We start from the raw sequence: 25,251 nt of genomic DNA, 5'->3' as shown, positions 1-25,251 counted from the left end.
GTAAATTGTGTTCCTACGGCAATTCAGTCGTGAATCTTCCAGCCGAACGAGTCGCTGCCGTTTCCAATTACAGGACGGACTTTGATTCGTTGAGGCTGTCAGAATATAAGCGGGGAATCGGGATCGATATTGAGATTCTTTTGAGTCGCGGGTCCGGCGCTCCGGTACGAGGACGGATGAGGGAAACTTCGGTGGTACCGCGGGCAAATCCGTCCGGTCGCGATTCCGATGAGTCTCGAGAAGAGGGATCGCGTTTCGCGACTAATGACTCCCGGAAAGCAGCGCGTGTATGGACACAAAAGCCTGTCTCGCGAATGCACGCGGGAGTACGCGACGCGAGCAATCCGTCGTTGAAACGGACGCTCGAAAGTTCCAGCCTAGAGACGTGCATTTGCCAAAGCGGACTTCTATATAGATCGAAATCGATCTCGTGAATTAAAGTCCAGAAAAAAGTTTTTAGTTACACATACAGCACAGCGGTAAACTTTCACGAGATTTTTGCGGGCTGATTTCGTACTGAAAATTGGATCAGAACTTTTAGAATCTAATTTGAATCTAACAAGAACTAATGTTTTTAATGTGTCAAAAAAATCCTTGAAATATTTTTTATAGAATTGCGTAATTTTCCGTACGCGTCTAATTATCGATTTTATTATAACGATATATACAAAAAAATACCGAAACCTGACAAAAATTGTATCCTTAAATGTGCAGTTATCAATTAGTAATTATTGTTTAATAGAAAATATATAATATAATTTATTTAAATAACGCACTATTTCACGTCCTTTTTACATACATAGAAAAATTATTTCCCTAAAATAAACGGAGCACCATTTTTTTCACATTTAAATTTTTAAATAATAGATTATACAACAGCTAAATAAAATTAAAAATAATTAGAATTAAAAAATTATTTTTGCACAATGTAATGCATATGCAAAAATAAGCTGGATCATATATGTATTTATTTCACTTTAATATATCAACACATTTTAAAGAGAGGTTAATAAATTATCAATCTCTCCATTCCTCCAATCACCCTTTTTTTTAATAAATTAAACATTGTTTCTCTTTTCAAAATTCTAAACAACATAATCAATGTGATCAGATTTATTATTACAATTAATACTTATCCTTCTCATCAGTATTGATATTCCCTGTCGAGCTTAGACTGAAGCGATTTCGTGGGGTAATATCCCGGCGGGCAATAGGCCGGCACCTCTCTCGGTAATGATCGACGAAGCGAATATCGGGTCCAGACATAGCCGAGAACGCCGCAGACAAAAATTGTCAGCATGACGCTGATGGCTATGAAGGTGAAGGAGTTAACGATGTAGATTGTGCTCTCGGATACATGATGAACTCCGATCTGGTCCCAGGCTTCCTCCAGTTGACCGTTCTTGCCGGTGAGCCCGGCTACGCACGTCCAGTTACCGTCGTCCTCTTCGGGACGGTAGTCTGGGAAATGAATATAAAGCGACAGTATAGTCCATGAGAAGAAAGGAACTTTCTGCGAGACCTGTGGGGACGGACAAGCGGGAATCGGTTGTCGCGGGAATTCACCGAGATCACGGGGACGCACGAGAGGGAAAACAGGAGGAGGGCGGCGAGGAAGGAAGCTCTCGTGTTCTCTTGTGTTTTATGTGGATGTTTCGTTCCCGGGAATCGATTTCATTCGGTGCGCGAGCTAGTGTATCGGGTGCAGTTGGTATTCCGGCATAAAGACGGGGCAACTTTTCGAAGTGCGCAATTCTTTATTCCGCCGCGCTGCGAAGTTTCGCTCGTCGTCGAGTGTTTATCGGAAAACTCACGGAGGAATCCCCTCCGATATAGATCGTGATCGTCTCAACTTTGCGAGTCGACCGCCGCAAGTCGACCGACCGACCGCGCGGAGTAATCTTTCGCGTGTCCTCGCGGATTCGGCTGTGGAATCGGTCATGTCGGCACATCCGGCGTAACTTTCGCGCGATGTGCCCCGAAACAGGATTGCAGGTGAACGTGCAATCCGAGTTATCCGATTAGAATATCGGAATGATCGCAAAATGATATGGGAATATACGGAAACCGCGCGCATATATCGCGTAATCGACTGCATCGCGGCGCGTCGTTAATCATTATTAATGTAACGGGTTCATAGTAAGCGGATTTGTCCTGAGTTATTCAGTCGAAATATTGAAATAATCACGACAATATTGAAATTGAATGAGGGATAGGTATATTGCGCGAATTGCAATCGTGACGTGACGTTAATTAATGCCGATGAAATAATAATCTATCTCTGTAAAGCTTATTTTGAGATATTTATGCGCGGAATAACTAGAATAGGCTGTTATTTAAATAAGTTTATATATTTAGATGTTATTCGCGCTGCTAAGTGTTTAATTAACTTACTCTGTAGACATCACAAATATACTAAAATTGTCATAATTAAATTTAATATATCTATCAACATAGTGATTTTTATCACATTGGGCATATTTTCCAAATTTTTATACCTAATTATAATAAACATGTATTTATATTATATGTATTTTGTACTTGTCCTAAAATACTGTAGTTTTAATAAAAATATCCTATATATATAGAAAGTATTTTTCTATGCTAAATATGTAGTATTCTCTCCTCTAACAAGGGAACACATCCAATTGTCCCCTCCTCCGATTTTAATGAGCTTTGGATATGCTAAAATATATAGACAAAAATAAGGTACTTATATTTTTTTATACGTGCTGAGTCGCACATTAAGGGAGTGATATTCAACTTTAAAAGAACGGTTTTTTTCTGAGTAAATATCATTTAAACCGTCAAAGATATAAAAAATGTTTTAAACAAAAATTTTACGATTTCAAGTGCGCTTTACATACAGCGCACAATAGTTTTAATTTTTGAAAAAAAAAATTATATTTTATACACTCCACACCCATAATTTTCAAAAATTTTTAAATTTTTACAAGGACAAAAATTAAAGCGCATTTTACGCTGAAAACAACGATATATGATATAATGAAGATAACGCATCTTTGGGAAACGAGCAAGAAACACCTTTATATGCGCGCTCCGTACGTATTTGTCTCACCGCGTTAGCTACGTGTGATAGCGTTGAAGATAAATACAACACAGAATTCATAAAAAAAAGCTTTTTATAATAGTAATAACAATAATAATTATTATAATTATTATTATTACTATTATTATAGTAAGTTTGTTATAAACTGCTAAAACCAGTCAAATATTCTTGACGTTATATGAAAGAATAAATGAAAAACTTTCAACAATTAAAAACAGGAATATAAATGAAGAAAAATTATTACATTTAAGAATATGTATGTGTATTTTCATATATATTTATATATATTTATAATTTATAAGTTTATTATAAATTTCTAATTGTCTTAAGTATTTCGTTTATTCTTTTATATAACGTCAAAAATATTTGACTGGTTTTAGCAGTTCATAACAAACTTACTATAGTACCTAATAGTAATAATAATAATAATAATAATAATAATAATAATAATAATAAGTTGTGTTCCCTTGTAAGAAAACACGCAGTTTTAAATAAAATTAATAAAAATAAATTAAATATATATTAATATATTTGTTATTTATTTACGTTATTATATGTTATAATATATATATATATATATTTATAAGTAAAAATATATATTTCTTTAAATTACTATTATAAAATAAATAATAAAGTAATTTAAGATAAAATCTTTAAATAATCCTTAATTTTACTTTATATTTCTTTTATACATTTTGTTTTATATTAAATAGTTATTTTAATTCTTTTTTAGTTAAAGTCTCTAAAAATAGACGGGCAGAGTGAAAGAGATACGTATATGTAGATAGATGTATATTTATTGAGTGCACTAGGATAAGATCCTCTCAACTTGGGAGGGAGAAAGAGAGAGAGAGGGGGGGAGTGGGAGGGAGGGAGAAGGAGAGATTTTGCTTTGCATCTTACTTAATTTATATCCTGCACTGCCTAAGTTATTTAATCACAATATCGAGGCAGTTATAATACTATTGGAGTTGAAAATGACGCGCATTTCGCGAAACTGCAATCGCAACGCATCGTTAATTAATATTAATGTAATAGTGATTTACGCGCGGTTCGTTTGGCAACATACGCGGCGGCATGTACACACGCACACACACACATACACACACACACGGCATGGCAATTAGGGTGACTTTGTTACATTACTACGCACGTAACACGGGGCTCCGTGCCCATGGTACTTACCCAGGATGACTAATCTGCACTCGGAGTAGCTGCTGTTGGCCGTATATCGATGGCTTATGTCATTGTAAATTCCATATCCGTCGGGTCGGATCCACCGGCAGTAATGAACTGTTCTGTCCAGCATGCGCGGAAGGATGTGGCAAGACAGAACTGGATCGTTTCGAGGGCTGACGGCTATTTCCGTTTGCTCGGCCACTAGGTAGGTTTCTGAAAAGCCGTTTATACCGCGCGTTTCATTGGAAGGAAATGTCTAATAACGTGTCGACGACATGTAATTTCGCTTCTCTCTCGCAAATCGGAAGCACAAAGTGGTAAGCAAGGCAAATAATGGAAATGCTTTTTATCAGTCTCTATTTACATCGTCGATTGTATTCGTATACGGAAATCAACTATTCGTCTGCAAAGAGCTATTGCATAGACAGTGGTATATAAGTGTAAAAATTTTAAATTTATCTATTATAATATTTAAAATATAAATTTTGCATATATTTCTAATATGTAAAGAGAAAATGCATTCCGTATATAAATAAATACGATACTTCCTTCATTCACTTGTCTTTTCCCTCGTCGTCTTTTCTCTTGTCGAAGATATAGACATGTAATGTATGTCTTTCAACGATAAATCATATACCATCTCTTTCATGTCATTTCAGACATAAATACAACTTATATTATATTATTACATCTCCGTAAACTTTGTTACAGTTCTCGTGATATGAGAATAAAAAAGGAAGATAAAACAATATTTTGTTTTTAAATACCATCATATATGTATATTTTCACTGATAAAGTACTTGTCCGATAAATAAAGTGTATATAAAAGTTATAAGAAAACTAAAGTATTATATTAATTTTAATCTCTCATAAAATCATGCTCTTTCATAAAGTAATAAGATCTTTCTTGCAATGCTTATGAGCATAAAAGACCCAAATGTGCATCGCAATGAGATTCATAATGCATAAAGGATGTTCACGGATCGTAAAATGTGCGGCATAAATGTATATATTATTAACACAACTTTGTTAATTGTCCCTGCTGCGCCAATTATTTATATGTGTAAATATATAAGTAGACATTAGCACTTTTTAAGTAACCGTTGCATTAGAGCCTGTCAAGCGTTGCGCGTTTGCAGGCCATCCCAGCAAATAACTTAGTTATCTCTTCATCTCGAGATTACTTAGTTAATTAGTTTCGCGATTATACGTTGGTTCATGAAAGAAGCGCGCTATTAAGCTCACTGCTGGTAACGACGTCGACGATATATTCTAGAATTCCATTTCTTTTTTTCCTAGTCCGAGAGAATTAATTTACTAGATATATAAACAATTCCGTATTGCAAATATTATGATTGCGTTTAAGAAATACTGAACTGTAGCTTTGTTACATTCGAAAGTTAAAAACAGTTTAAAATATAAAGTTGAAAGTTAAATTAGAGAATCTAAGATAGTCGAAAAATAATGAAAGATAAATTATAAAGCCTGGGTTAGAGAAAAGATAGCCGCAAAATAAAAAATAAATAAATAATAGGAATTTTAGTGAACTCAAGAACTTACACTATTCCGTATCAATGCATATTATACATAAAGTTATTTAATAAGAAAAACATAATATTAACATCTTAGCCAATAAAATAATAATTCATTGTTAATGTTACACATTTATAGTAAAAACCCAGACAGCACAGAGAATAAAAAAAAAGAACTCAGTTATATGTCACCAATTCTGAGTTTATTTTCAGATGCAAAAAGAATTCTTTTTCTAAAAATGATTCTTTTTGTATCTGAAAATGAACTCAGAATTGATGACATAAAACTGAATATACTAATGAATTCTTTTGAGCTCTGTGTGCTATGTGGAAAATGTTTATTGAATATTTTTTATTAATCAAAGTGCTTATATTACGCTTTTGCATTTAGATGTCTTTATGTATAATATTTTTTATAGATCATATATAGAAATAGAGTCGGTACGTGTCTGTCAAACTCGCTGAAAGATTCCCTTGAATAACGAGCATTTCCCAACCTGTTACTGTGACCAATGCCATCGCGGTTATCTCGCCAGCGTCAGCCACCCCCATCAAACAGCTCCACTGTCCATTATCAGAATCCACGGCTGTCGAAATTTCCGCTCCGCACTCGCCGAATGCGAGTCCGTTGCCTTGGTAATGTAGAACAAACGGCGACGCAGCTTCCGTATCTTGAGTGACGGAATAAGAAGTTCCGTTCGGACTTCGCAGCCAGCAATACTTCAGGACGGAATCGGCGATACATTTTATCTAACGGACAGTGACATATAATTATATTTGCAGAGAGATATATTATTAACGAGATTATTTGCAAAATAGCCAATCAGGACGTTATACTATACGTAAAATAATCTTAATGTGTCTTGTTCGTGTATATTGTATATATATATACCTAATTTTCTGGACACATATCTATTGCCATTGAGATTGAACTTTTACAAGATAGCGAAATATTCTACTTAAGTCAAACTTAAAAATTTAAATATATAAAAATTGGGATAACTGCTAGTAAAAATGCTAGTAAATAATTCCCGCATAAAACAAAATCTCCGTTTTTTAATCTTTGATGCGTGTGATTATTGCGCGAGGCAAAAGGATTTCCTATACTCCGCTTGCATTCACGAGTCTCGTTTTAGGTTTATGTTTTATGTCTACATTTAGGTGAATTTACCGTAAACGGGTCGCCGCGCTTCACATACACGCCGTCCGCTCTGGTTTTAACCGCTTCGCCTTTAGCGCTGGAATTTTCGCGCGAATTGGGATAGTCAACGTGAAGCACGGATCCGTACGAGCGGGCGTTGTAGGGTATCCTAAGATCGCATCGCCACGCGCCGTAATCGACGTCTTCAAGCTTTCGGATTGTTATTGCACATTCCAAGATCTTATAGTCGGTACGTTCACGGTTGTCGGCAGACCTTATGTAGGCGGTGTACCTATATGTGTTTCGCAACAATTCGTATTTTCGTTTATTTACTAAAATATCTGAAAACGTTAATCATTCTTCTATTCTTTAAACTTAAAACAAATATATGAAGCACGGGCAATTTTAACAAAAAACGGCCAAGTATATTAATTAATATCCTTTTTTTATTTATACCCGTTTCGACCAAAGATTAACTTTAATCTCGGTATTAACTTTAACTTACTCTTCACCGTTTTCTAATTCTTAGAACTGGAAAAAGATGAAGAGTAAGTTGAACCGAGATTAAAGTTGTCATTGATGGAAATAGGTATATGTCGTTAAAGATAAAATTAACATTGTGGATTTTTAATCCACGTATTCTATATACCCAAACTTTCCGGGTACGTATATTTATTGATAGTAAGATCGAATTTTTATGAGTAACAATATAAATAATCAAATTTATTAAATTTACGTTAAAAATATAAATATATAAAAATGCTTATATATAAAAATATATAAAAATATATAAATATATAAAAATATATAAAAATATATAAATATATAAAACTGCTAATAATAAATTCTATATAACAAAATTTCTGTTTTTAATTTCTGATGCACTTGATTATTGCATCTATATCCTACCTTTCGGTGCCTACTACGGGTGTCATATAGAGTATTATGCCGTCGGGTCTAACAAAGTTGCAAGATGCTGGACGTGCATCCTTTATCTCTAATCGACAGAGTAACACGGTGTTACCGTTCTCGGTGCGAGTGACGTTCGTGTTGAAAATAAATCGTTCTAAAAAAATTAAAAAAATATTTTTTCTTAGTACAATCGCATTTTTGTACTATTGCTTCGGTGCTTCTCTCGATTTGCACTTCAGAACTTTATATGATAATGTTGCAGCAGTTTAACAAATTTGCTACTTTAAACAGGAGAGAAAAAGAGAGAATTTAGATCATATACATATATCCCAATTAATGGCGCATGACATTGTTATTGATTAAATTCCCGGTCGAATCAAATTCCAACGATGTTACGTAACTCCACCCTTTCAAAATAATTAATAATTACATTTCACTTATAATCTTATATCTCATACAAATTTTGTAAAATTGCAAAATATTGCGACTCACGTTCAAGATATTTAACTTAATATTTAAGTTTAAGATTGATAAAACTTATAAGACTTTGAGATGTACTTCGCTTTGGAATCAGTTTTTATCGGAAATGAAAATATTCTCTCGCGGAAGCCTTACCGAGAGTTTCAACTCTAAACTTTTGTTCGACGGGTTCCAGCATCCCGTACATATTGTAACGAGCGAGCCACACACCCTCATGCGCAACGGTGGCAACTTTTACTTGATGGTAGCATTTCCCAATTGACGTTGCCACGGTTACACCATTGGGGTCCACTATTTGGCAAATTTTCGGTAGGCCTGATAGGCTAATTATGCCCGGAGATCCTCGAGTCCATTGTATGACTAACTATTAGAAAAAGCTTCAATTATTATAACAAGACTAAATTAATCTCAAGCTTCAATTATTATAACGAGGCTAAATTAATCTCAAGATGTATATTTAGATGTTATTCAATAAAAAGGCGTAATAAAATAAAGAATGAATGGCGACACTGTATGATGATGCACGTAAATTTTTATAAAGTATTATAATTTTACATGATTATTTTTCTTGAATGACGTTATTCTTTTTGTATTTAACGTAAAACATTGATGCCTATAAGAGACAGTGACATTGCTAGATAATCAATATCTAGTATTAGAATTTTTAATTTTATTTATTATTATAAAATTATATACTATTATGTTAAAAATAATAATTTAATAAATTATACATTTAGAGAAATATCAGGGAAATACAATACAATAAATTTTTCTATAGGTAAAAGATAAATAACAATTTATTATTAATTATTTTAGCTATTAAACAGTTTTCTCAATAATTAATAAAGCAATTATACATAAATATTTAATATAAAGATTTATGTACTTTAACTTATGTTGACTCATATTTTTCATTAATTTTTTTAATTGAGTCTTTGATTAAACGTGTAAGTATTGTAAATGTAAATTAAGAATGTATCAAATAAAACGTTAAATCACATGGCCATTAATTTTGTAAGTCTAAATAAGCTAACGATATTCTAAATTTCCACTCGACAGTCATATATTATACAAGTCTTTAAATATACATTATTTAATTTTAGCAAAATCAATAAGTTTTAAATATTTATAATCTCCGACGAGTTGCCGCATGCACTACGCTATTTATTGAAATAAATAGACGCAGTATAGTTTCGGAAAGCTAATTACTATTGAAGGCATATTTGTCGATAATTTTCGGCTGTAATTCGTTTGTGAGATTAATTAATTCATTTGTACAAAATACTAATTGTATCATGTAGTACGTGGTTATTAGATTTTACAATCTAATATATAGTTTCGCGTTTAACGAGCGTATTTCTCTCTCGGCGAAACCGCGTCTCATTATTTTAGTACAAATAATACAGATCCCGTTATCATTAACAAATGTCGCGCTGTGTGTTATAAAAGAAAAGTCAAACAATGTAAACTGTATTTGTAAGGTATATATGTCTATGTATGTATAATTGCTAGAGATAAATATAGTTGCTGGATATATCAGATTATAAATTTGTAGATTATTATTGTAACTGTAGACAGACATAATAAAATGTTATAATTTGAAATCTGAACTCTATTTATTTTTTTTGCACAGCAAGTCGCCAGACGTTCATTTCAGACATTTTAACATTGAGGCATCAACAATTAGGTAAACAAACAAGAATTTTTAACTTAATTTAAAATTATATGTAAACGTAAGTGTCGTAAGTACATAAAAAATTCCAATTTATTCCTTTAACCTTTAAACACCTTCAAAACACGTAGTTTTAGATATTTAATTGTGTATTGATTCCAAAGATTCAAAGTAGGAACAAGAAATTGGATTAAGAAGTGTAAATACGCCGAAGTAAATTTAATTTAACTTATTGTTAGTTTGGTTTAACTTATTTTTAAATCTTTATTTAAATTTACTTTTTAATACAACAATTAAAACATTGTTGTATCGAACTACAATCAATGTTTAAATAAATATTTAATAAAATATTCGATCTTAAATATTGTCATAATAATTAGATAAAATATACAATCTAAATTATAGAATATGTTATTAATCTCATATTTTGCACGATTAAGAAACAGTGTTAACAGTGTATTGTACCGCGCGTTCCAATAATTTGATCAGATTTTGCCTAGCGATAACAATGGTCAAGTTCCTAATGCATGTTAATTATACCTGCGCACCAGGGATTCAGTTATCATGATTGTATCATATCATGCGCGTTATTGGAATTTCCATGATCCGCCATAAATGAAATCATATATAAAGCAATATTAAAAGTATTTATTTATTTATTTAGAGAGAGAGAGAGAGAGAGAGAGAGAGCGCGCAATTCGAAGAATCTTTTCTCATATTTAATTTAGATTAATTCTTAATCTAGATTAATTTTTTTAACGTAATCCTTCTTAAGATTTATCGCGATTGAATCCCACGTCGCAGCTCATCTGGTGCGCACTATTATATGGTAGATTGTTATTATAATTATATAGACTCTGTCGGGCTTGTATTATAATCATAAAATGATCCGCTCTCTTTTTCATCCTTTCCTCCCCTAAATTATTCTTTCTTTTGCGAAGTTTCTCTGTTGAATTAACGAGGAAGTAGCGTGTAACCTGACGTTACAAATGTCCTTTCTTGCTCCTTTTTTTTAACATTGGTTACATCGTATTTAACGATAGCTACGTGTCTTTCGAAACAGCAATAGTTCGCGTTCAGCTTCGGCTATCTCGTTAGGCGTCTATTATAGCAAGTTGGCGTGAGTTGGTACAACTTCGGGCCGGAACAGAACCCCCTGTAAACCTTCCCCCTCTCCCCCCTCCTCCTCCCCTGGACGAGGGGTGCGCTCTCGTTAGCGACATCGAAGATTATTCGACGCATTCAGGGCCCAGCGGGTTTCGCACGTACCACGCGAACCCGGCTTTCCAGTTAAAAGCCGGAGCCCGAGCGCTCTTTTTGAGAGCAAGAGCGGCATTTTGGTAGAGGGGGAACGTCTGAACGCCGCGATTGCAATGTAGCCCGGAGCCTGATCGTTACTTTTATTTTTACGCCGCTATTTTGCGACAGTTTATTGCTACAAACCTTTGCCCGCGTCCGCGCAATCGCCGGCGCACCAAATTTCGAAAAATTTAAGGGAAAAGCGAAACGCTTCGTGAAAATAATGGCGCCTCAATTTCCAGCCGTTTTTCCTTGAGGTTTACAAACTTTTTACAGAATGCGCGCGCAAGATAAAAACGATTAAAAAATTGTAAATAAGCCATTAAATTGTTAATGATTAATTATATTACTGTACCAAATCACACCACAGATTAATTTTTTCTTTTTTCTTTTGGAAATTCGTTTAAAACTGCATATAGATAATCAATAATTGCATGATTGTTAATCAAAAATACAATCAATAAACCAATAAATTATTTGATAATATTTGCCGCAATAAATTTCCCAATTTATTGTTCCGTTACACGTAGCTATTTTCCGTTCCATTGTGTGTTTACAACTTTCTAAACCATCGATCCCCAATATATAACATATATATAATAAATAAGTTATTATTGCAGCACACGCAATTTCAGTTTCTCCGCTAAACTCGTCGCGTCAATCCTTTTAGCAGATTTAAACCATTACTCGTCACATCGGCGGAGGGCAATTGTTCGAGCTTCGATAGCGATTTTCGATGTGCTATTTCGAAACTCGTCCATTTCGACGGAAAAACGTTTGCCATTAGCGCTCTCATGGCGGTGGCATTTTGATCGTTACTTTGTTTCCCGAATGTGCGTGGATATCCGTAAGTGTATGCGCGCATGTGTGTGTTTGTGTGTGTGTGCGTGTGCGTGTGTGTGTGTGTGTGGCCGCTATGGCGGCACCGACCGATTTTATCAAACCGTCGCGATAAAAGCGAATCGACATACAGGGAGAGTCTCGCCCGTAATCGCGGACGATGATCGAATCTGCTAACCGTAATGTACGCTCCCGATTTCGATCTTGCCCTTTTACCGCAAGCTGGACGCAGCTTAACTCGCGAGCGATAAGGCATAAGCCGATATACTTACGTACAATGTTCGCTACCTGAGTCGCAGACCAACGGCGTACTTAAACAATCGTTTCTCGAAAGCGATTTTATTGCGAAAATCTAGAGGGGGAGGGGGGGTTGTAGAGCGCGTTGTAGAGCGCAAAATTTCCTCTTCCGATCTCGAATTGAGTATAGTAATAATAAGCATAATATAATGTTTTACGTGTAGTTAATTTAATTCCACTTAGTTTAGTCTAATTTTTTAACCAGTTTAAGTTGCTTTGATTCATTTATATTTGTCTTGTTAAGTTCTAATTTAAATAGATAAATTAAATATAAAAATGCAAATCTTCGATCTGATTTCGATTCTCGGTCTTTAATTTTTTCATTTTAATCCGATTTTGTTTATAGCCTTTAAATTGTATCGATATTTACATGGTGGAAAAAAACAAGGTGAAACATTGCGCATAATGACGACATAATGGCGGCATGGCTCAAAATATCGGCTAATCAGTTGTTCCCCACTGCATCTTGGGGAAAAGCTGATTGGTTCATTGCTAGTTTATTGCTCCCCACTACTTTTAAATGATTGCGCATCTACCGGAATGGTTCATCTTGGTTCTTTTCGCCATGAATATTTATATGTATATCAATATTAATGTGTATTAATGTGATGATCATGACAGATTAATGTTCAATATGTGACAAGGTATTGATTAATCAAACAATTATCATTGATGAAAAGTAAATACAATGCTGCCAAAAGTTTCCGGCCAACATATAATTTTAGGAAATTTTTTAAAAATACGTATTGTGAGTCAATTCCTAATTATATTAATATTGTGGGTTTTATTGCTCATTTAAAATTGAACATATGAAATTTTTTATATACATAATACAATTTATTTAATAAATTTCCAATACAATAGAATTACGTATTAGTCAGAGATTTTTGGCAATTATTGTAATATATGTTTATTTAAAATAAAGTTCTTCATGTTTCAACGGCTTAGTTCTCTAAAAGATTTTTAATTCATGATTACTAAATGATGATGGATCCGTGATCAAACATGCCATTTTGTATATCATAAGATAAATTCCATAAAATATTCTATGAAATAGAATTATTTATTCCACTAATGCATGTTTGCAATTTTTCGTGGTTTGATTCCAGAAAATGTTTTGCATATATTTTTTTTTACGGAATCTTTTTTGCGCGTTAAAAGATGCATGAAAAAACTTTGGAAATCAGAGTTGGATTAAAGCGCGTGCGTGAAAATTTGAAACTCACCGTATCATTAGGATCTTTTCCTTCTAATTGATGCACATCAACATTGAATGACGTGCGATATACCATGTAATCATTGACAACTGCATCAAGTTTCCATGAGCCCTCGAAAGTGGCAGTCACTTTCATACGGACACCGCATTGGCCAAGAAGTTGAAAATTGTCTCGCTTCTCTGTTAGTAAATTTATGGACTTCATCTAAATGTAGGATATACACATCCAATAAAATAAACTCAATTATACTAGATGTATTAATATTCGGGGAATAATAACACATTATTTTAACTGACATAAAATTTATAAAATGTGTTGCCTAATATTAGTTGTAAAATTTGAAAAATTGTCTTATATAACATGTAAGAGCAAAAATAATACTAATATTCAAACCGGATATAATAACACATTATTTTAGACTGACATAAGCGTATATATAAAATATGTTGCATAATATTCGTTGTATTTGAAAAATTATGTTATGTAATATCAAAAATAAAATATACAACTCTAAATTTAAAAATTTTAATAAAAGTTAGTAAATTTTTTGTATCGACAAATTATTGTAAGCATCGAAGCTCCAAATACTTAAACATTGTGAAAATTGAAATACTTTGATATAATTAAAAAGAAAATTTAATTTAATCGTAACTAAATTTCTTTCTCTCTCTAATTTCAGATATTAATATTGAAAATCGACAAACACATTTGACTGATTAAACTTTAATTTAAAAAAGTAAACGCGATGATAAACGCAACGATAACATCAATGATAAGAGCTGTCATCTGACTTACGGTTTCAGTTGTCCCCTTTTAATGATATATTTTGCAATCTTAAAATCTTCGTAATTTTCTTAAAATGATATTTTTAAGTTTTGGATTTCGCGTTTCCGAGTTTTAAAATAGAAATCACACAGACATTTATCTCGAACTGCTAATTTGCGTCTTCTCCTTTTATATTTTTATTAGCATACCTTAGGTCCTGTTAGATTACACGCCGTAAGATTCTTATAATTCTCGCTGTGTTTCATATGTACGTAGTGTCCATCGTACACTTCGATGTATTGCGAAGGTACAGCGGCTTTCTCCTGGAATATATATATAGATCATATGTATCCGCGATACATAGAGGTTTCTGTATCAGCGATCGTTACACTCAATTTTCTTTCTTTTTCGATATAACAGATAGATTATAGACGCGGAGCCGATAAAACCGATCGTATGGCGCGTTGCTCGCGGCGACCAATTCCGCGAAACCTTCTCGCGATTTGTCACATCCAGGCGAAAACAAAATCAGATTGGACGAACGGCGGTAGTGGCCGTAAGATTTACCTGGTAAATGTACAGCTTGTACGAGAATACTTCCGTAATACCAGTAACGTCATCGCTGGATGAATCAACGTCGCTCTCGTTCTCTTTATACGCCGTCACCTTCCACACACCCGCATGACTGTCATTGGCTTTGTTGATGCGAAACGAGCACGTTTTCGTATCGATGCATTCGACATCCTCGCGCACTTGACGATACCCGGGCCGCAAGTACTCTAATTCTTCGCCCCGATTGGTCTCGAGGGTGCATCTTAATGCACTTCCGGTCGATTCCGCCTTCAGCGTCACCGTGGAGCCCGACGTGAAGGTCACGATATTCTCTGCAAGTATATATCATTTCGATGTGTACTCCGATTAGCACGTCGCCCGCGGCGGTGTGCGCGACGAGATTTCACTCGGGCACTCCTCTCTCTCTCTCTCTCTCTCTCTCTCTCTCCTTTCTCTCTCTCTCGTCGATCACCGCGGTCGAAAACCGGGAACGGTTTCGGCGGAAACGGATCCGATCTCTCGTTTTTTTTGCCGTCACGAGGAAAAACGCGACGCGCTCGATAAATTCTGAAACAAACGAAAGGTGGGATGCAGGCTTTTGCACGGAGAGGACCGCCGCCGCCGCGCGGGGATGGGCAGACGAGAGGCACGGGTGAGAAAAGGAGGGAAGCGAAAGGGAAGAGAGACGGGACTGCCGAGGGTGGCCGCGGCCCTACAGGGAAAGGGTGGAACCGCGGAAGAACCATAAATCTAACGATTTACCCGTTACGCCACGGACGTGGCGCCCGATCAGTAGAAGAAGCACGAAAACGATGAAGCGCGTCATGCTGTCCGAATAAAGGCGACGACTTTGGGTGGCTGATTGACGGAATGATTTCTTTTATACGGCGATAATCTATCGGCGATTAAGTGCGGGCGACGTTTGATTATCACGCACGTCTTCGGCGCAGTGCCGCGTAAACCTTCGAGTGTTCGCGTAAACCTGCCGAGATTACTTTCGTTTACTCTCCTGGGTAAAAGTTTCCTATACATATATTTTATTATCGAAATAATTATAATGTAATATACAGGCTCGCTGAAATATCAGATTATTGCTTTGATATGCATTAATAATTTTCAAATTATAAGATTAATAGTTTTAAAATTGGTAGGTAATTAATATATATTAAAATATTAATTTTCAATTAGTGAATCTTAATTCCGATTTTAGTTTAATTAAAATTTTAACTTTTATTTTAATTAAAACACTGAATGCTAAAAATGATAAAACTGAAATGGGATATTTGACATACTTTGCGCTAAGCTTTGAAATTTCGAAAAATATTATTCTCTAAGAAGTCTGAGAAGAAAGGCTTCTACGTATGTCAGACTTTATCTTTAATAATAAAATTACACAATCTTATAATTGCGTAATTCAACTTTGATTTCAATCTCAATATGTTTTATCTATTTTTTAATTTTTCTTCCGCTTCTACCATTTTATTATTTTATTCCTATTATTTTCTCCTCTTATTTTTATCCCGTTTAGGCCATAGTTCTTTTTTTTTTATCAACTTCCGAAACGATAAGATTTTTCGCTGTACAAAAATGAAGAATACAAATCAATGTCTATCAGTGCTATTTTAATCTGGCGAAGTTTATCGCGCGTGTTTACGTATCGTTACAAAAATGTGGCGTCATTTAGCAAATAAACGTCGTAAAAATGCAAGATTTAATCGGGAATTCCGTGATGCGCGAATTATTATTACGTATCGCAAAACAAAAGGAAAAGGTTTGTTTCAGGCGAGCTAGTAATCAAATTATCTGCCATGCTAATAAATTTTTGTGCCGAGCCGTTATCTCGGAATGAATTGATGTTGTTCAAAGTTGCGGAAAGAAATATCTCTGTTTGAATTCCCTAAGTCACGTCCGATACATCGATTTATCGCCGCGGTTCTCATATATTCTTATCGCGTACGTGATATCAGCTTGCTGGCAAGTGGAAATCGGAATTTGTATTACGCGGATTATCACGATGACATCTACTCCAACCTAATCTTTATAAATATTTTATAAATTTATATATAAGCTCCTATATAAAAACATTGTTCATCCATCGCGTTAACATCGTTTCTTTCTCTGCAATAATAATAATAATAATAATAATAATAATAATAATTTGTAATGCATAATAATAATAATAATAATAATTTGTAATGCATAATATAGTAAAATTGTATAAAAGCTTATATAAAATTAAATAAAAGTTATTTTAAAAGAAATAAATTATTATGTCAAAATTATTCTTGTTTCTCTCGCAAAGTATGTGTATTTCTTTAAGTATGAATTAAAATTTTAAGATAAAATTAGGTAAAATCTTTTATAATCAATTATTATAAATTTTCTTAAAACATATGACTCTTATCAAGGAACTCTTGCTTTTGATTTTATATATTATCGGATGCTTTTTGTGAGATTTAATGTAGGATAAGTAGTAATTTAAAAAGAGGACGTCTGTTCGCATAAATGCCACTTTAAATTTCAACGTTTCTACGATTTATCAAAGAAATGATCCACTTAGGTTACAACGGATTGCGGTAGTTTATAGCGGCATCCGCTGGATTTGACATAACTAAAGGCGTACTAGTAAATTTTGGTAAGAAATAAAATTCGTTTTCTTGAAACTCTGAATTAAATGAACGATATCAAATAAGAGGAAAGTACCTCGATTTTTATTTTTCCTCATATCGATTAGATTCTGAATATACGTGTGTTGCGAATCATACAGGCGAACTATAAAAAGAAATAAATTTCTAATTAGTGTAGTTTTATAAAATCAATTAAATTTTTTTTTATTTTTATATAAAGTGTATGTAAATACATATGCTCATTTGTGCGTTTACAAATGTTGGTAATTACAAATTTATCTATATTACATCTATAAAATTGACGCATTCTAAGAATGGTTTCATCGCTGAGGTTGCATACGATGCTAGAAATGTAAAAAGGGCTAAATATGAAATTTTAGTACAGCAATCTATCGAAACCACGTCGTTAATATCGTACAATACGTCTATGCATTTGGAACTCTATCAAGATTGTCTGGTTCGTCCCTTCGACCTATGCAAAGGAACGAGAACGACCGGATTACGTTTTCCCTTACGAAGGAAGGGAGGGGGGGAGGGGATGGGGTATCGGTCCTTCGCGATGCGCGATGGTCCCGAAAGGACTTCGCGGGCCCGCGAAGTCGGAAAAGCCCATTTCGATGGTCCCTTGTGCCATCAGGCAATCCCATTTGAGATTAGACGCAGGCGTGAATTGTGTTACCGCGGAGTTTGAGCGGATCAAAGGCAAATTCCCGGTTGGGATGCATACGTACGTAATTGATATGCCTGATGGGGGTTTCCAAGTCGGATAGTCAATTACCATAATCTCGTTGCGGGGAGTGAGAGCGAATGGTAGAAGCAGGGAAGTGAATACAAGAGAGCGAGAGATAGAGAGAGATAGGCAGATATATAGATAGAGAGAGGGAGAGAGAGAGAGAAAGAGGGTGAGAGGAGAGAAACAGCAGGGAGGGAGAGAAAAGGGCGGGCGGAGGGACCGTTATGGCGCGTTCGCGCCGATTCTGTGTGCATCGCGATTGTATACACTGGGGATGACGGCAATTCGATTTCGCTCGAAACGAAAGAAGAATCCCCGCATATACACTCTCTGGTCCCGGCGCTTATTAGATTCCGCTGACAGTGTATCCCGCATGTGGCATATCCTGCCTGCGCCGCGTTCTCTTTCAATTAACCGCCAGGTACTCGCGGCGTTAATCTTGCCTGGTGATTGCGTGCCACGCAGCCGGGGCACCGGCTACCCGCGAAGCGAGCAGGCTCATATCACGCCCAGTGCAGGATTTTCCGTGGTACGACTGAAGAAATGCTTCACGGCCACGTGAAGCGACCGAACGAAGCGAGTCGCGCGCGTGTTCGGACGGAGTTGCTCGGCCTTCGGCGAAGTAAGTTATTGATTATTCGACTCAGAAATATAGACTCTCGTAAACGTAATGTTGTGATTGATATTATACAGAATTCCTAAACCATATAAACCAGACAATGTTAACATTTTTTTAAAAAACACTTCTTCCGAGGTCGCGGCACCAGGAAAACTTTTGACAAATTTTGTGATCCAGCTTTCGCGTTATCGAGAAATTAGATCACACGTTAGAATATGCGATGATTCCGTTCGCTAATAAAACAAATCAGACTACTAGCTTTGATTCCAGCAAAAACATTATAAATAACGACTATACATACATACATATATATATATATATACAATATATGTGTGTGTGTGTAAAAAAAATAACGATCGTCGTCTGGTTATTTTATGATCGAGTGCACTGTATTTATAGCGCACTTCCTATATACTATAACTCTCCAAACATGCGTTTGTTTCCGTCGTTCTATAAATAATCGTTGTCACCGATAGCCAACGTTGATTTACGACTAAATTGCCCGGTATTTTCTACATGGCCATTTTTTATAATCATAGAGAAAAAGATAGAAGGGATCGCGAATCACGCTGCGTTACTATCGAAAGATCGAAAAATCATCTTTAACCCTTTAAAAAAATAAAAATAATGGCATGTAACTTTAAATAAAACGTATATTTATAGTTACATTTCTATCTAACAAAATAGTACATAGATTTTTGCAGACTATGAAACAAAAATAAATAAAAAAGCTTTTTAAAAATTGAGTTGAAACTACAGTAAAAAAAAGGACTAATATTTATTCAACAGAAAGTTGTGTTTTTTTTCAAAGATTAATTTCATTTCATTGTTTCGTACGAATTTTCGCTAAGTGATAGCAACTTATAAATGATTATTTCCTGTATCTTACATATTTAAATATGTAATAAACATAAAATACATAAAATTTCGTCGGCGTTAACCCATATTCATTTTTGGCCATCCGCTAACCGTAACGTCGGACCTTTAATTAAACATTCGTTAAGCAGAATTAAAAGAAGATCAATAAAACTGGCTATTATTAATAGCTTGAAAGTAAAAATTATATTTTTATCTCGTTCACTGATCATTCAATCCGTTTCATATTACGTTAATTGAAATGTAATTCCAGCAAAAGTGGCAAGTTAATGGACGATACGCTTTAAAAAAAAAAACCGTGCTCCATTTCGCCGAGGTTCCACCGTCTATTTTCGCTCGAGCTACACTTTCTTCCATTGATGCATGCAGCTCGATTAGTCGCGTTAAATACGAGCGGCCATTTATCAAGTAGCAAAAAGGGGGAAGAGATGCATAATAGAGACGTTACCTTCCGTGCCATATGCTGTCCGTGTACAATAAGCGCGCGAGCGCGGTTAAATGGTTACGGCGCGCAATATGCCGAGAAACGCGACGAATAGTCGGGAAAACGGCTCGTGCAGTTTATATTTACAATGGCACAATGCACTTCTGCGCCCACGAGCATAGGGGTGTGATCGCGCGCCGTTTGCGAGTGTCCGGTAAAAACGAGCAGGTTTCGGAGGGTCGACGAGCTCAGGATCAGGATCAGGATTTTACGAGGGAAGGTAATTCTCTGCGAATCTCAATTCGAGCTAAAATCTCTTTCTTTCTCTCTCTCTCTCTCTCTTCTTCTCCCAAACATCTCTAGAATTTTCAATATATTTCTAAATCTTTTATCTAATTACAATTTAATTGATTTGTTTTCGGCTTATATAAAATGTAAATATTCCTAAATTTAAAAAATTCTCGAATTAAACATCTTCGAAATAAATAATCTTGAAACGCCACATGAAAGAAGAAAATTGACGTGTTTGTTTCGAAAATATAATTAATCCGAAGCGCATTATGCGATATTAATCGCGTTAATTTCGTGCAAATATAATTTTCTGAAAATCAATTTAGCTTGGAAATATTTCTCTTCATTTATTTTTAAGTATCATATCACAAGAGATATTTTTATTCGAATGATATTATGTATAAAAAAACTGTATAGCAACCGTTAAATTTCCACCCCGATGATATTTTTAAAATAAAACGAGCAATAAATTTGCGAACACGCGTGCTGTTTGCAGTGTATTTGTAATGTGTATATACAATAACGCGCCCTGCTTGTAGATTCATAAATGTCAAGTGACATTTCAGATAGTAATCAGCGAGCATCACTATTGTGATTGGATGACGTTACGCAATGCCACGTGAAATCCAATTCGGCGTTGTCCCGCGTCAAATGAGTTACATACACGTTTTATCGTAATTCCCGGCATAAAACGGCGCGCTCGCGGATTTTTCAATACGCAAATGCAGGTAGAAATGCACTCCCTGAAAATGGAAAGTCGCAAGGTATTACATAGCGCAAGGTAAAAATAATGTCAACGCGTCGCATAATTGTTACGCATAAACAAAAAGAAAGAAGTATATTGGCCGCCTTAGCCGCGATTGCTGTAATGCAGCAGAATAAATTTGCAGACGTAATGTAAAGATGAAAATGTTTAAAACAGTTGGAAAATATATCGAGTTTTTAATTGCGAAATAAAAGTTAACAATTTTTTCGTGCACGATACTTTTATATATTTTTTTAGCGACTTGATATCGAAATTGTTTTTAGTCTCGCGTAGAGCACATATTGAAGAGAGCTGAATAGCATAATTCTTATACGAGTATATTTTAACTTATTCGGGAATTGTTTATAGTTTACGGCGCTGTAGATTGAACAATTTCGGGGACAGCATCTGATTTTACCGCACACGACGAAGAAACTGTTGTTTCTTTATGCGATGTCTATTACTAGTTTTAGTAGACAGCGAATGTGCATTTAATAACTTAATTAAAATATTAGATATCGTTTAGTCTCCTAAATTTCACAAATTCAAAACTGATATTGCAAATATATATTAATACAATCAATAATAAATAGATTACAAGAAACATAAGCGTTGTAAAAAATAGTTGAGATTTTTCATGAAAATCAGAGTTTTAGCCAATCAGACAGAGAACATTCAGGAACCACTCCTACGTAGAATATAATTTAAAGTTGTACTATGTGCGTAGGGAACGTTGATTATACTTTACGGCCATCGCATAATTAACTAATAATGAATATGATGTATGTAATTCATTACGGGAGATTCTAATTTTCGTTGAATGTTTTCGTGATTTTAACCATTATTTTTGCCCAGTTCACGCATATTCGTTAGTAACGATTCACGTTACCAAGTCGTCTCGTTATTAATTAAACGTGTTATCAAATTAACGCGACGTTAACGAATATGTGATGATTTAATTAAATCATTTATAATTAAATATATGAGATGCGATAATGAGACGAGTCACCGAATTAAATCGATGCTATTTGTAATTAAATGGCGTATGCGTCCATGTATCGGCATCGTCGTGGAAAATTACGTTGAATAATAATGCGTAGAAAATGCACGCGGTAAGAATAATATGCCCGCATCAATGTGCTCTATTATCAATTGCAATAGTTATCATATTTACAATAAAAAAAAAATAAAATAAGACATAAATTAACGTAAACTAAAGTTAAATAAAAATATGTAATAAAATTTAAGAATAACAAAATTTGTCAGCAGATCAGGCAAATTAATCATGTTGTCACACGATATAATTGATCGATAATATTTATCTTATCTTGAAGATATGTCGTAATAAGATTTAAAAATAAACTGTCGGTTAAATTGGAATTCACATTCTAATTGTTTCATTTACTATCTTTCTATCATTAAACACTACTAAAAAGTAAACATTTAAATACTTCAAGTACGAGAAGTTTAACCTATTCGGGATCAATATGCGAATATCTGCGCATTAATCACTACACAGCTGTAATCTCATGTAAATCAAATGAAAATCGAATACTTTTCGATTCATCCCCCTTATATATAAGCAATATATAGAATCAAACGTACGGACTTCTAATCTCAGACTGCAATGCCCCGCCGTGAAATAATCCGCAGTGATTTCGAATGCAAATACGAGGGAGAGCGTGAAAGAAGAGAAAAAACATCCGGTAAGAGGCAACGAGAGATTACTCGAGATTACGGCAATGACGAACTCGCGTGCGAATTCGAAGAGCGGGAGAGATGCAACGGGGGGATGAGCGTGAGTGCTTCAGATGCTACATAAATTAATTGTGCGGCCTCGCGGCCGCATGTTGCGATCTCAAGTGGGTTCGCGAGATTAGGCAGAAGGGAACAGATAGAGAACGAGAGGGGAAGAGGGTGGGGAGAGGGGAGGCAGTTTCGGTTTTTGTTGGATTTGCACAACAATGCCCGGATCAGCGCGGCATGTGCGAGAACTTACCGCCCGATGCGAACGAAAGAAGGAGAGAAAGAGAGAGAGAGAGAGAGAGAGAGAGAAAGAAAAAAAGCCATGAGAGCTTCGAGGGATCCTTAATCCGCGGACCGCTCTCCAATTTGATACAATTTCCTGTCCTCTTTCTGTCACGCCGATGGGGAACAGACGTCCGCGGCCGCGCACTATAACCGTCGGGTTGACCCCCGCTTGATCGGCGACCCCTTTTTTTCTCTCCGCTCTCCCTTCGCCGCGGCTCGTTACCACGACGGTGTATTTATTGGTAATTCTCCCGACGTGGAAAATCTGGTCGCCGAGATGTGTGGAAATGTAGGAGATCGAACGGACGGATTCTGTGCACGCGGAAGCGTAATTTCGAAAGCGAGGAAATATTTCACTGTGTGAGTTCCGAGTGTAGGGCGTTTAATTACTTCGTGATACGATTCAGCAATTGTTTCTTAAATGAACGGAGAAATTCTTGTTACTAATGGCGAAATTAATTAAACACTTACAGAAATCATTTTCGAGAGATCACATAAGAATCCGTCATATTAAATGTAATTTTAAAAAATGACACTAATGCGCGGAAATCATTAAATTACAACACTATATCACAATTATTCATAATAATTAAAATAATTATAATTATAAAGAAAATGTCGCTCTCCATCTTTCAATATAATGTTCTACTCGCAATGAACACAGGGCGAGCAGTGATACATTTTTAGGATACCTCGAGATACGAGATGTTTGCAAGATTCCAAATAAAGTACATACTGTGCCGGCATTTTTCCGATGTGCACATTTATGCTCGCTGAAGAAAACGAGGGGGGTGGAGAGGGGGGGGGGGAGAATCGCGTCTGGCTACTGCCTTTGAATCATCTCGTCGTCGTAGGTACTTTGACTGAGAACGGAGCGAAGTACTTGGCCAAGTATCTACATGACAAGTACGTCTGCCCTGTAACGGAAATTCTGCTCTCGGAACTTATGGAAGCGGTGGCGAAACGAAGCGTGCACTCTCCATTTCTCCTTAACCGCCACCACCCCCTCTCACCCTCCTCCCCTGCCCCGCTCCCGTCATTGCGAATATCGCGGGGAAAGTTTTGGATGTGAATAAACTTTTATTTCTTGCCCGCGGGCGAACTTTGCCGAATCGTATATATCTATATCTTTGCGAAGTGTCTGCTAAATACGACGTATAGTCCGTCCCTTTTGTGCTGCAATCGAGCTCCGTGTCATAGGTCGCGGATGTAGACCGTTTTAATTTGAAGCGAAGTTATACCCGCCGAATACGCTTTTACCCTGACCCGGAAAGAGTCCGATTGCTCCGAATCGTGCGTCGAGCGTGACTCCGCATAATCTTACCCGCTGTCTCTTAATACGGCGCACTAAATTTAATATTTAATTAAACAGAAATAAAGTTAAATACAAAGTTCTTCTTTCCGAGGGAGCGTGTAGAATGAATTCATTATGCAGAATGAATTCATTATCAGGAAGAAAATTGATTCATTAGAAAAGAAAGAATTAATTATTCTTATACGATCGTGGAGGTACACGCTGTTTATTATTTCATTTAAGCTTCAATTTTCATAGAACGTCAGTCTCGCAGTTACCTTCGCTCGTTTTCATATATTAATGTCTCTTTAATCAACGTCACTTTTAATAAAGGATAAAATTTGAAAACTAAAATTTACAACCCTCAGATTAGTGTCAAAATTGAATTATGTGCGAGTGTACGCGTATTAAGTAATCACGGTATATTAAACGCGAATTTGTTAGATTAGCCTTAATCGTCTTAGGTTCGGAACGAGGTCAGAACGATGTCTCTCGCAAGGATCTCTTTAAAAAGGGAATTTATCGTCTGCAGCGCGAGTTGCATCACAGAACTGCGATAGTTTTTAACTACTTACTTTTCGCGACGGAGCAAATCAATATGGTCCAGATAAGAGCTCGCTGAGTCCTTGTTAGGATCATCCGGGTTAAACCTCTG

General features: G+C 35.5%; 1 protein-coding gene across 2 annotated transcripts; it reads right to left on the bottom strand.

The window, feature by feature from the left end:
* Positions 1–681: 681 nt before the first annotated feature.
* Positions 682–25,251, bottom strand: LOC105452158. Of its 2 annotated transcripts, none has more exons than XM_011693046.1 (10): positions 25,172–25,251; positions 14,972–15,288; positions 14,614–14,727; positions 13,649–13,843; positions 8,450–8,678; positions 7,832–7,988; positions 6,953–7,214; positions 6,279–6,531; positions 4,256–4,462; positions 682–1,461 (listed from the first exon to the last, which is right to left on the bottom strand). In XM_011693046.1, exons 1-10 carry the CDS (start codon positions 25,233–25,235, stop codon positions 1,145–1,147), a joined length of 2,115 nt encoding a protein of 704 aa, XP_011691348.1. In that variant the 5' UTR covers positions 25,236–25,251; the 3' UTR covers positions 682–1,144. The 2 variants fall into 2 exon arrangements, with proteins under 2 accessions (XP_011691348.1, XP_011691347.1); XM_011693045.1 differs by lacking the exon at positions 25,172–25,251 and adding an exon at positions 15,719–15,905.

Source organism: Wasmannia auropunctata, unplaced genomic scaffold (genome assembly GCF_000956235.1).
Source record: "Wasmannia auropunctata unplaced genomic scaffold, wasmannia.A_1.0 LD336037.1, whole genome shotgun sequence".
Lineage (NCBI taxonomy): Eukaryota > Metazoa > Arthropoda > Insecta > Hymenoptera > Formicidae > Wasmannia > Wasmannia auropunctata.
This window is presented reverse-complemented; position numbering and strand designations above follow the sequence as displayed.